We start from the raw sequence: 13,600 nt of genomic DNA, 5'->3' as shown, positions 1-13,600 counted from the left end.
ATAAGCAAATAGGAAGTCAGGAGACACAGAGGAAATCACCATCATAAAGGACACGCAGAGAACATTTAATGAAGAAAACCCACAAGATCAGCGTCCCATGTGGGTGTGTTCTCAGTTCGCCTTCCCCCTCTGCACCTGACGGAAAGCCCTCTTTCTCATTTCTGATGTGTATGCAGTCCCCTTGAAAATCTCAAGAGAAATATTGCAGATTTTTTTTAAAGCAAAGAAACAATTCCATTGGCTCCAGTAGAAAACAGACCAATGACCAAGTAAGAAAATAAAAGAAACGTTCCAAACCGTAATCTCACAGAAAGGCACTGCTGTTAAAATCGCACAAGAATCCTGACGACCCCCTTTATTATTCAGCATTGTTCTCGAATTTCTTGTTACTATAGGAAGCAAGCGACAGCAGAAACAGCAGCCTCAAGTACCCCTAAACAAGAACGTGACAGGTTTGCGGATGGTGGGACGGTGACGCTCCAGAACCGGAGCTTAACCGGACAGAATGGCAGGGATGCACAAAATGCCCCCAGAGGCTGGGCTGGCAGGACAAACACGTGAACACCGATGGTGCTCATTTACCCTCATTACAAAACGTGCTTGGGGACGCACTGTCATCCACAACGAGCAAACCATCAGATACCGAAGAACTACCTGAACAGGCAGGCACGGCATTTACAGAGTGTCCCTCAGCTCCGCCGAGGACCGGAGACGCGTCATCGTGTCTGACACGACGGAATGGGGACATCGAGGACAAGCAGGTGTCCGGGCTCAGCACAACGGTACGGCGTGAGTTTGTGGAGTGAAGGCGTGCCGAGACACTGGAGTCACCCTGAACACAAAACGACTGGGCTTGAAGTAATTTTATTAATCTCCTTGTTATGATTAACACAGAAGTTGATGACAATTTGCTAAGTGGCAGTTTTCAGGAAATGGAGGGAGGGCGGAGAGACAAGATGGAAGGTTTGTTCCTATCAACCGTCCACCCAGTGCGGGCAGGTGAAAGCATGAACCACACACCAAAGCCTGAGTCAGCCCAAGCATTCCTTCGCTCGGGCCGCTCACAAAAGGAGAAAAACATCGCAGCGAGCTTCTCCGGCTCTCAGACTAGCATCCTTCTCCCGGCCACGTGCGCCTTCCAGAGCACAGCGGCCCAAATCCACCGTGACTTGCTTGGACTTTTGAGTTTTCCCGAGGCGATCCAAAATATTTATTGCTTCGTGTTCTCAAGTAATTGGAAAAGGCTCAGAAAAAGGAACGAAGTGCATTGAATACCAAAATTTCTCTTCAAAAACGTTCTGTCGCCAGTTACAATGAAGCATAGTTCCATCGGAGACGTTGGCTGCGTAATTCTGAAATCAAACGAAGACTCCGCAAATCACTAACACCGAGAACATGGCTTCTACATAAAACCTCGAGAGGGGTGAGACCGTGGCTGGGAAGGTCAGCCAGGAGAGGGGTCGGGGAGCCCATGGGGGGCTCTGGGGCCGCGCATGCTCTGGACGCCCCCAGCCACCCACCTAGCAGGTCAGCGGATCGGAGCGAACAGTCTCCTCCTTTCCTCCCCTGCTCCTGCAGATTCTGGCTCCACAGACGCGGTGGCCACTGAGGCACTGCTGTCACAGCCAGGAGGGGACCTCCGCCACGTGTCCCACCAGAGCTTCACAGAGTGGCCCAGAGATTTAGTAGCCTTCTGTTAGATTTCTTTTTCAGATTCTCAGCCTCCCGAGATATCTTTTACATATCAGGCAGTATGTGGTCCATTTTATTCCTATGATTTACCTCCGTGGACCTCTCAAGGGCATCTAGAGTAAGACATTCTGTTTCAAGATACTGTTTTGGGATACTGAGGGTACTGAGAAAAAAGTGCTTTAAAACTTGCTAGTTCTACCTGGAAGGAAGAAAAATCATCTTAAACCAGAGACTGCTGGTGCCTGTGGTGATCAGCACAAGGGGCTCCCTGCTCCCACCAGGGCCTCCAAAAGTCCTCTCGGTGGGGGACAGAGCGCCTTACCCCTTACATGAGTGCACACAGTCCCCTGCCCTGTAGTCTAGTCGCCCGGGGAGCCAGGATGCTGCAGGTGCCAGAGGCCTCTTGTCCGGGCCTCAGCTGGCCCCGTGTCTCCTCTCTCTGCCCCCGAGTTCTCTGCTGCACAGCACCCCAGCGAGAGCCTGGACGTTTCCCTGGGGCTGGGACCACTCTGGGTGCCCCGTGGCCTCGCTGCCCCAGTGGGGTGAGCAGGACCATGGAGACAGTTCTGCCTTTATCAGGGGAGGGGGCAACATCACCTCCGGCCTTGAACTGATGGTTGGAATGGGTAGTACAGGGGCAGTGACATGTTTCAGTCCATGGAGGCCATCAGAAATGGCTCGTAATCCTGGTCTTGTGCCCACTTAGCTGTATGCAGCCAAAAGAGGAGACTCCAAAATCAGAGAAGTGGTCAGCTGGAATGACCCAGAGCTGCAGATTCTCGAGCCGGCATGCAGCCCACTACTCCAGCCTGCATTTCGGTCTCATTAGCTTGGTGTTAGGCAGCTTACGCACTTACCAGGAACACATTCCTAGAGCAAATCTTGAAACAGATGAAGGAACAGGAAAATGACAGAAAGCAATTCATTTACACGATCCCTAGAGAAACATCACTGAAACGCGGCAAGTCGGAGACCATCCACTGACAACAAATTTACAACAAAAACGGGATTATAATTTTCCTGGACTTTGGATAATCTTCAAATTTCTCAAGGTACCACCTAAAATCAGACACACAAAAAAAAAACACACTAAGAAAAGGAAATGATTTTGTCACTTTTCATTATGCAGGAGTACAGAGATTTTTAAAAGTAGTAATAAAAAGTTCGGCATTTCAGGTACACAGTTTGATTCTGCCTGTGTCACGAAAGCAGGATTCTTGCTGCCCGCGAAGGTTACTGGCGTGTGAGGGTGCCGATCAACGCAGCGGGGGGGCAAGGTCTGCAGACCCCGGGAGCATGCAGACTGGGGCAGAGGACCGGCACTTGTGGTGACTCAGATTCCCGCAGGAAGTCTCCCCAGGAGAGGACGGTGGCTCCAGACCGGGGTGGGGGAGATGTGCACCCAGCCACGCGCCCGGGGGCTCTCAGACAAAGCTGGGAGAACGAAACGGGACCCTGCTCTCAGAACAGGTATTTTCAGTTTTGATATGAATGACACCAGCCAGGCTGACGCCCGTTGGTTCTGCAGTACTGGCTGGCTGGGGAGGGTGGCGGCTAAGTGGATGGAGTGAAAACTTCAAGTACCTTGAGGAGATGGAGAAATGGGCAGAAGAGAAGGAGTTTCCATAAGCACAGCAGATAAACTCATGGTGGAAAGTGACTATTTGTTTACAGGGCAGAAACAGGTGGCAACAGCCAGCAGCCAGGGAATCGGCAAAATCTGAGTTTCACACTCAGTCTGCAAACGGGGAGCCCCAGCGTGTCTGCCTGCTGGGTGTGCTTTCAACGGCCGGAAAGCCACCGAATGGGAAGCTGGTGGGTGGACTCTGGAGCAAGCGTCACTTCTGTCGCGAGGCCACGGTCACAGCCCTTCTCTTCCACATCAGTGACCTGCCTGGAGACAAGGGCACCTGCCTCTCTGCGTGGGACGCTCACGACTGCAACGCCAAGTACGAGGAAAGGTGCCACATGCTCTCTGGTTACAGAGGTTCATGCGGGCCTGTGCCACCGTTTGCACATGTCCCCCGCCCCCTCAAATTCACATGTTAAACACCTAGTGCCTAATATGTGGCAGTATTAGGGGGTGGGGCCTTTGGGAGGTGGAGCCTTCAGGAATGGGATCCTGTCCTCCGGTGGGATAAAAAAGCCCCCCCACCCCCCACCCCCATCACGTGAGGGCGCAGAGAGACAGTACCCTCCGCAACCCAGAGTGGCCTTCAGCAGAACTGCACCATCCTGGCCCCTGACCCCAGGCCTCTGGCCTCTAGATCTGCGAGAAATCTACGTTATTTAGAAGCCGAATGGACCAGGCCTGCTAGGACCCGGGACCTCCAGCAGCGCCACACACTGCGCACGGGAGCAAAGGGCCGTTCAAAATCCGCAAAACCAGGGCAGCGAGGCCCACGCGTGCCCACGGGATTGTCGCATGAGCGGCTGAGCTCCGTATGACGTCGGACTGCGTCAGACTTTTCTCCCCCGATGAGGACGGACGGGTTTGTCAAATGTGTTAAATTCATCTCACAGAAACCATCATATAGAAATAAAATTTACTTTGTTAAAATGATTCAGCTTCTCTCCCAGCGTACATCCCTGGGATCTTAAATCCACCTCGAGAGACTGTATCTTAAGATATATAGACGTGCGTATGTATCAGTCTTTTTAAAGGGAGGGCAGCACCATTTCTACTCTTTTTCTCCCTTGTTGTTCTGTCCCTAGAATCGAAGGTGTCGCTTAGGTGACACTGACATGAAATTTTTGTCTTGATTTTATTCTCGCTGAGCCTGAACTAGGGTGAAAAGTGAGATGCCCCTGACGAAGGGATGCCCACTGCATCACATTTGGCATCTACTAAGTTATTCTTTAAAGCATTGACTGTTTTTCCGGCTCACAAACAGCCAAAGTGTCCCCAAGCTCCTCTCGAAGAAGTCTTCCCCTGGTGGACACAGGCCACTGACAAGACAGGAAGCGTTCTCCAAGTGCTCACAAGTCATGTCTTCTGTTAAAGTCTGGTGATGGGAGCTGTGAGAGGGAGGAAGTCTTTCATAAACATATTCTGGTGTGTCCTTATATGTTTAGGTCATTATGCCATCTGTCATAGTGTCTTGAAGACATGCTGACTTCATTTTTCTAAGTGACATTAAATTTAATGGCATGAGGGTACCTGGGCGGCTCAAAGTCCAACTTCGACTCAGGTCATGATCTCACAGCTCGTGGGTTCGAGTCCCGAGTTGGGCTCTGTGCTGACAGCTCAGAGCCTGGAGCCTGCTTTGGATTCTGTGCCTCCCTCTCTGTCCCTCCCCTGTTTGCAGTCTCTCTCTCTCTCTCTCAAAAATAAATAAACATTAAAAAAAAAAAAAACTTACTGGGGAAACACTGCATATTTCTTTATTTTATTTCAACAGAGTCCCTTCTCCAAGGCTGCCCTCGACGGCTGGCCTCCAACTTGCAGGACTTTGGTGTGAACAAGCAAACATCTGCACACAGGCTATCACACTTGGCGGGACGCGGCAGAAGCTTGGGCACCAAGAACGTCGCTCCACTAATGAGCACGGCTGCTAGGGGCTGGCGGGGAAGAGAACAGTATGAAAACAGCCGTCTTCCTAATTCCTTGACATTCTGCCCTCAAAACAGTTTGCTAGCAACTCGGCACAGCTGACCCGATGTTTCCGACCTAGAGCTTAATTATCGGTAAATTATCTGTGAATTTAAATCCCTCACATCTAATTATAGAAATAAATTCGTTTAGTAAAATACTGCTTTGAGAACATTATAATAAATCAAATACAGTGCTCGGAAGGGCCCCATGGATTGTTTTCTTTTAGTTTAATTAGCTGGGTTCATTGGATTATTAAAGGAAAAAAAAAGGATAGCTTTTATTTTGTCCTCAGCTTATAAATCCAACATTTCTGAACATACTGCTACTAAGCTGAATTCATTAGTTTTTCAGCAATTAAAATTGGGTTTGCACTGACATCAATGTAAGTAGCGAATGAATGAAAAAGAGTCCTTTCAACTCATGAAGCTTTCCGCCAAGAATACATTTGGGTTTTTAGTACCCTAGACTTTCATTTGGAAAATGAAATGATTTATTTCTGTTTCTATATGTTTCCTATTCAAATGTTGAAGAGAGATTTTCCTGTTTTCATTTGAGAAAACATCTTTACAACTGACTTGGCATGCTCTTTGTTCAATCTTCTTCTGATCCAATTTCTTAAAATATCAGTATTATCTCATGTGCTTCTACTATTAGAAACTAGCCAATGTTTGCTTCTTACTGTCTAATGTAACAAACGTTCGAGAATAGCATCTTCCTCCAGAGGTGATGCTACTCATGAGAAGGTGGTCTCGGGCCCCTGCCAGAGGAGAAGGAGGGAGGGGAGGAGGGGGAGGAGCGGGGGAGGAGGAGGAGGGGGAGGAAGAGGAGGGGGAGGAGGAGGAGGGGGAGGAGAAGGGGGAGCAGAGTGGGGAGGAGGGAGGAGGAGGGGGAGGAGGGAGGAGGGGGAGGAGAAGGGGGAGCAGGGTGGGGAGGAGGGAGGAGGAGGGGGAGGAGGGAGAGGAAGAGAAGGAGGGAGAGGAGGAGGAAGGGAAGAGGAGGAGGAAGGGAAGAGGAGGAAGGGGAGGAGGAGGAAGGAGGAGGGGAGGGGGGAAGAGGAGGAACAAGGAGGGGAGGAGGGGAGGAGGGGAGGAGAGGTCCCCAGCAACACAGGACCATCAGGCTGGGCCAAGATCCACTGACTGTTGTGGTCACTGTTATTTTTCTACGAGATGCTTTCTACGAAAGACGCGTTCTGCATCAGCACGAGATCTGAAGGTATCCTGGTGTGGCATCATCGGCAGAGGAGGAAGGAGGGCTTCAAAACTCATACGTGTTGCCTTCAGTTCTGGCCCAATTGATTTTAAATGGCTGAAAGGCTGGTGTCCCATTTCCTGGGGCTTCTGTAACAAAGGACCACACCCTGGGGGGCTTCAAGCAACAGGAATGTATTCTCTCCCAGGTCTGGAGGCCAGAAGTCTGAGGTGGAGCGGTGGGCAGGACTGTCCTCCCTCCCAAGCTCTGCCTCTTCCAGCTTCCGGCTTCTGGCAGCCTCAGTTCGTGGTGTCAGCGCATCCCCTGCCTGCACCCTCCCACGGCCGTCCACGTGTGTCTTCACGTGACCTCTTTGTGTGCGTGTCCTGACTTCCCTCCTGGTAAAGTCACCAGTCCTACTCCAGTGTCACCTCCCTTAACGAAGTACATCTGTGACGACCCCTATTGCCAAATAAGGTCACTCTCGTGGGGTTAGGATGGCAACCTATTGAGCTGACACACAGCTCAAGCCATCATAGAAAATCATCCTGTTTTCGGCCACTTTTCACAGTGTGTCCCCCTCCTGAGCCCTGCATGGTGGGGGCTCTTCTCTGCCCCTGTCCTTCTCAGCAGCTCTGGATGAAGACGGGTCCTGGGCCCAGGTCCCTGCTGACGGTATGGGGCACAACGGAGCACCTGGCCACGTGGGGTAGTGCTCCTACGATCTCAACTCGCATGCTTCTGGGGTAATGTCCACAAATATTAGCTAAACCGACAGTCCGGTTCTGCCCGTTCTCATCAGTGTCTCCGGTAATAATCCTCTGCATCTTTAAATACGTGGTGAGCCTGGAAAGAAACCTGGGAATTCTGACTCTAAAAAGTCTGTGTGTTTTCCACTATGCCATGATACCAATCTATTCTTCTGTTGGCTTTTTCCTTCTTCCTCATTCCCAAGCGGTGACAAACGCCATGAAGGAAGACAACATTGCATCTCTACGGATGCCTGCCAGCATCAAAGGCCTCCAGGAAATGTTTTTGAGTGAATGAAGCCAGGGAAGCAGGGCAGCGCCCTGTCTAGCTCGGAGGGCACGAGCGATCGACATGGGCACCAGGGTGAGTGCCTGTGCCTTTTTCCATCATCGCTGTGGCATCAGGGGAAGGCCCGAGATCTCTCCCTTCTAATCTTTTGTTTTGTTTTGTTGAGAGAGAGAGAGAGAGAGAGAGAGAGAGAGAGAGAAAGAAAGAACCTCAAGCAGGCTCCACACTCAGTGGAGAGCCGGACATGGGGCTCAATCCCATGACCCTGGGATCCTGACCTGACATCAAGAGTCGGATGCTCAACCAACTGAGCCAACCAGGCGCCCCCCGAGATGTCTCCCTTCCAAGAAGCCTGAGGCTTCGTTCACGGAGCCTCATCTCTTCACGTGTTGGATGGACAAGGCGCTCCCTAAGTTCACGTCAGCTTTAACAGCCTTGGACCGTTTTATATGCGTTCCTGTTGGTCAAATGGTGACAGGCCCTTCTGGGGACTGGATAGAGGTGATGGCCCTGCACTTTGGAAAACAACGTGATTTCGAGGGTGCACAGAACCCGGGAGCCTGACAGGGACCATGGGGCTGCAGGGCACAGGACGCTTGTGTGAAGGAGCTGGGTGCATGGCCAAGTCAGGCTTCCTGAGCACGGCACTCCTCTGCGCCCTGTCCCTGGCGGTCAGCATTCTCCACCGCAGGTTCCCAGTCAGACCGCGGGTCCCCTGCCTGACATTTCACTTGACTATCAGGCCCAGTGGCAAAAATTCGAGGAGGCTCAGAGTAGGGGCGGAGCAAATAATGATGCTGACGCGTACCTGTCGGTCCCTCGGAACAGGTTACTCTTGGGACGTGTGCGTGGTTTTGTGCTTGGTCGGCTAACCCACGGTATACGCTAGGCTTTGGCAATTCAAATGCACATTAACATTTCAAAGATGGAACCTGAAAATTGTTAGAATGAGACCCGAGAACAGACGCAATGTGCCAAGAGTGTTTTAGAACTTACTGGTGATGCTGCTGTGCTCGGGAGACTAAAATACAGAAGGTAAAGGCCGCGAAGGCCCCGCCTTGAACGGACCAGCTGGCCAGGGCGTAGCCACACCACTCGACCACCTCCCCAAAGTAGTTGGCTGCTGTTACGTATTCAAATAAGCCTCCTGCAAAGACACACAGGCAAGTGGGGCGTTTCCGACAACGTGATACGTTACTGACCTACGAGGCAGCAGTGGATACGTACCTGGAGAACATAAATCCAACTCCGGGAAAAACAACTCAGAGAATTTGAGTGAATGAAACACCCAACATTACTAGTTTTACTGTCTCATATCATACTTTCTGGTGGCATAAACCTGTATGAATAGCTATGCATTTATCTGAATATAAAAAACTACCCTTTTAAAATCCCTTCACTAGTTCATGAATCACACTGGTAACACCCAAGTAAACACAGAGAACATAGGATAACAATTAACGAACAAGCTTAAGAAGACGGACCTGTACAGGGCCCCGGACCAAAAGTGGAAGAAAATAATAATTTTCAAGGGCAGATTCCTTCCTTCCGTCCTTCGTTCATTCCCTCCTCAATGTTTACAGACCCTTCAGTCTACATCACAGACCAGGCCCTGCTCTAGGTGCTCGGGGTGAACTGGGACAAGACCCTGCCTCCTGTTCTAGAACATTAAACCCCAACATGATGCACAAGGAAAGCGTGGCATACAGCAGGAGGTGGGCCGTGAGGAGGACCAGAGCAGGTGAGAGGGGCCAGAAGTCAGACTGGGGGTGGAGACAGACCTGGTCATGGGCCCTTGGCATTTTAGTTTTACTTCCTGAGTATTTAACGTTTCTCAGTTTCAGAAGCTGTCTTGCTTTCTGTCTTGTATCTACTTAGTTCTTTCTATCGTATATTAGTCCTTTCCTCATAATTTCAATCCCTCTTAGTTATTAAACAAGTAATCACTTTATGATCTGTTTCTATTAACTCTAAGATCTCGTGGTAGCACATGTTCTCGTGGGTTCTGCCACTTTTGAGTGTGGCCCTTACTGTGTGGCATGTGGTCCATCGGGCTCCCTGAGGCCTGGGTTAAAGGCAGGTCCCCTCAGGGATCTGGGCTTGTACAGGCTACGTGCATGAGGCACCACCTCCCTAGGGTCACGTGGGTCCTAATTCACGGCTTGAGGTGCACGTTTGGGCCACAAACCTACGTGAGGGCCGCTGGTGGTTATGGACTCTCACGAGACGTGCCCTGGCCTCCAACATTCACCCAGGTTTTGCCCTCTCGATGATTATTACTTCCTTTCCATCATCCTACCACGTGGATGCATTTTAAAAGATGGAAAAAAAAACCCACCTTTACCCAATGATTTTAATTGTTTGCGGAGAGAGGACTGGTTGTCTAGTCTATGCTGTCGCACAGATAGGACTAGTTTCCTTTTTCCTTAATAACCGTTCAGTTAGCCGGAATCTGATAAAACAACGGTCACAGTGATTGCCATCAATAATTGTGACTCATGTCAAAAACCCGCGGCCAATACTATGCTTTAGTTATTGGATCCTGACAAAACTGCAACAGCAAGGCATCTTGTGAAATGACTTGAGAATCAGCTCTCCATTTTTCAGTACGTACCCCTTGGTATTTTATATCCAGTCTCCCCTGGTTTCCGGAGATTCCTCAGGATATGGTCGGAATGGATGTTTATCAGCATGCCTATTAACCATAAGCAGAAACCTAAAGATAAGAAAATACATAAGAGTATTATGATCAATAAACTACAAAATTCACAAACCCAAGCGTGAATGAACGGTGTTACTATAATCTGTTCTATTCATTATTAGCAAACCACGTTAGCCACAAAGGACAGTAAAAATCATTATAATTAATATGATGTTTCATTTAGAAAAATAATTTATACAGCACTGCTGTTAGGTCTGCTAAATAGAGTTCTGTTTTTCATTAAAAAAATTTTTTTTAACATTTATTTATTTGTGAGAGACAGAGAGAGAGCAAGAGTTGGGAAGGGGCAGAGAGAGGGAGACACAGAATCCAAAGCAGACTCCGGGCTCTGAGCTGCCAGCACAGAGCCCGACGCGGGGCTCGAACTCAGGAAGTGTGAGATCATGACCTGAGCCGAGGTCGGACCCTCAACCGACGGAGCCACCCAGGTGCCCCTAGAGCTCTGTTTTTCTAATACCACTACTGTGTAATCGAACCTGCCCTAAACACGTGGACCTCGTGGCCCACGTCTCAGGGCTGGCATGCTTGGACATGACCTAGGACCCCGGCACAGGGCTCCTTTCTAGGGAGAGGTAGCGTCACCATCCGTGGGGCGGCCCACAAGATTCACTCGGTCCTCGCGGAAAACACGCGCGGTGTGGCCGGCCTCCTTGTGTGGCACACGCTGCCCCCGCCCCCGACGGGCTAGCTGCACACAGGCTCCCGGGGTGGTGGTTCCCGGTAGCTCGTTTCCAGCACTCCGCTTTTCTTTCTCTATAGCCCTGTTGGAACAGGTTCCTGCACATCCACGGCCTCGCCTGCCACCCCCCTGCCCGCTCGCCAGTCACACCCCCAGGTCTCCTCCCGTGCCCCAGCTCCCCACACCGTCCTCTGCTGCTGCCTCCACGGCTCTCCCTGGACATCCAGTAGCGTCCTGGGTGTTTCCTCGCTGGCTCTGAAAAGCCTTCAGAGGTTGCTCATCACTTAAAAAGGAGATTTATTGAGGCGCCTGGGTGGCTCAGTCGGTTAGGCGTCTGAGTTCGGCTCAGGTCATGATCTCACGGTCCGTGGGCTCGAGCCCCACGTCGGGCTCTGTGCTGACAGCTCGGAGCCCGGAGCCTGCTTCGGATTCTGCGTGTCCCTCTCTCTCTGCTCCTCCCTGACTCATGCCATCTCTGTCTCTCAAAAATAAAATAAAAACATTAAAAACAATTTAAAAAAAAGGAGATTTATTAGTATCACGTGTCTTCATTCCAACAAGAAGAGGTAAAATGCCCAATAGTGTTTTAGAAAAGGAATAACTTGGAGTGCCTGGGTGGCTCAGTCGGTTAAGCGGCCGACTTCGGCTCAGGTCGCGATCTCGCGGTCCATGAGTTCGAGCCCCGCATCGGGCTCTGTGCTGACGGCTCGGAGCCTGGAGCCTGTTTCGGACTCTGTGTCTCCCTCTCTCTGACCCTCCCCCATTCATGCTCTGTTTCTCTCTGTCTCAAAAATAAACGTTAAAAAAAATTTTAGAAAAGGAATAACTTGACTTAGTTTGATCACCCTCTGACACTAGAGAAATGCGAAGGTGGGACGGTGCTTATTGGTGGAGTTCCAGTCATTGTCAAGGAAACATACAACTGGAGTAGCCTGGTCAGTAATGAGTCCCCAGTCATCCCAGTGGCATGGAATCATCTGTCAGTTACAACAGGGACACGTGACACATTCTGGTCCACAGCCAGGACCAGAAAATTTCTGGAATTTTCTGGAAAATTTCTTCCTTCCAATTTCACCAATTGTAGGCAGGTTTTTCTACAGAGTTCATACCAAATTTTGCAATATGTATTATAAGTCACTTGCTAGATCCATAAATTTGTAGTCGATTCGATACCTGTCTTGCATTTCAGTATGTCACCTCCAGGTAACCTGTCCCGCAGTTTGTGGTTCCAGAAAGAATTATGTTCTCACAATTCCATGTTTGACTTTATTTCTCTTCTCGGAGATAAGCTCCCTTTATCACCCAGGTTGGTAAAGAAAGCTAGTATTTGCGCTCATCTAAGCTACACATTTAACTCTGCTTTTAGGAATCATGAAGTCTTCGTATGTAATCTTTTACGTTAACCACTTTCACTGCTCTCAAAAACTTTCTGTTAGGATATTACTATTATTGCTATTTGCTTAGTTCTTCATGGTAAGAATCATAAATGCTGCTAAATATTCACATCATTTCATGTTTATCTCCTTACAAAAACCATAAACTCTATGAAATAAATATAACACCAAAAAAGTAGCCCTGTTTGTTTCCCAACCGGTATATATTTTTTTCATTTCTGATTCCTTCTGTTCAACGGTAGAGAAGCTGAGAGGTTTGCATACAATTTAGTGGAGTCTTTAATTTTAGACCAGCTTCGGCGACACCTGCAGGTGATGGGGTCTGTCTGCCCTGCTATTGCAAACGACACTGAAATTCACATACCAAGAGGATTCTTTGCTTTGCCGTGGTTCATCAAAAGTAGCCAAACAACTCATCACAGAAATGATTTGCGGGAAAAACTCAAATAAACGTTTAAAGCCTGTATCCCTTCGTTAAAACTTCCCTTCCCTTGTCCCGCACCGCCTGCTCTGGGGGCACCAGGACAGTGAAATGGTTGAGCCCCGGGCTCCGCTATTTACTCAGTTTAGATCTTGAGCAGGTGTTTAGCCATCGGATCGTCCCTGTGCGTGTGAAAGGACCCTAATCTCTGCCCTTTCAGGAACGTGGGGTGGCAGGAAGCATGTGTGTGGCCCCTGGCAGAGAGCAGGATCTTCTCCACAGGGCGACCACAGCGACCACAGCCCATTCTTCCTCCTTCTCTTGCTGGTTGGGGCAGACGGAAATCAGGTAGTCAAATGGCAGGTGAGGCAAGGAAGCATCTGGGGGCACTGCACCCACAACATAATGTGGGTCTGGCATTTTGTGGAGGCACAGGCTTGTGGAGCTGCCGAGCTCCTTGGGGACTCTCTTGCCCATCCTTCATCTGGCGGGGGTGGGGGGGGTGGGCACATGCCCACGGCCATGATGCCCAGGCATGATGAGCGAGAATTTCAACTCACAGAAAAAAATACAATCGAGAAACATAAACACGCCTCGTCATCAACAAAGCAGCGCCCCAGCGTGAGGCTCTCCATGATCAGACATTCACGCAGACAGAGGCCAGCGGACAGGGGAAGGCCGTGTCACGGGGCTGGAGCCGGGAGCCACAGGGCGCTCTGAAACTTAGAAGCAATCTCCTTATACACAAGAGCCTCGAGAGGGCGTATTCTTTCACACGCTTGCAAATCTTTTTGACTGCTGCTGTTCTATTTTCCTTTTGGCTCAGAACTTACGAGGTTATAATTAGGACTTGAAAACGTATGGTAAT

At 49.9% G+C, this 13,600-nt stretch overlaps 1 protein-coding gene across 8 annotated transcripts in view; it reads right to left on the bottom strand.

Annotated features, from left to right (window-relative positions):
* SRD5A1 (steroid 5 alpha-reductase 1) overlaps nt 1-13,600 on the bottom strand; it is a 45,698-nt gene that overhangs the window by 19,240 nt on the left and 12,858 nt on the right. For 2 of the 8 annotated variants that reach the window (XM_058715180.1, XM_058715222.1), the window contains 3 exons: nt 10,131-10,232; nt 8,513-8,663; nt 849-2,751 (listed from right to left, as the gene is read on the bottom strand). In XM_058715180.1, coding sequence (XP_058571163.1) covers nt 2,685-2,751; nt 8,513-8,663; nt 10,131-10,232 — 320 coding nt within the window. In that variant the 3' untranslated portion in view covers nt 849-2,684. The other 6 variants (XR_009257511.1, XR_009257513.1, XM_058715188.1 and 3 more) reach the window with 6 other exon arrangements.

Source organism: Neofelis nebulosa, chromosome 1 (assembly GCF_028018385.1).
Source record: "Neofelis nebulosa isolate mNeoNeb1 chromosome 1, mNeoNeb1.pri, whole genome shotgun sequence".
In the NCBI taxonomy this organism is placed as follows: Eukaryota; Metazoa; Chordata; class Mammalia; order Carnivora; family Felidae; genus Neofelis; species Neofelis nebulosa.
This window is presented reverse-complemented; position numbering and strand designations above follow the sequence as displayed.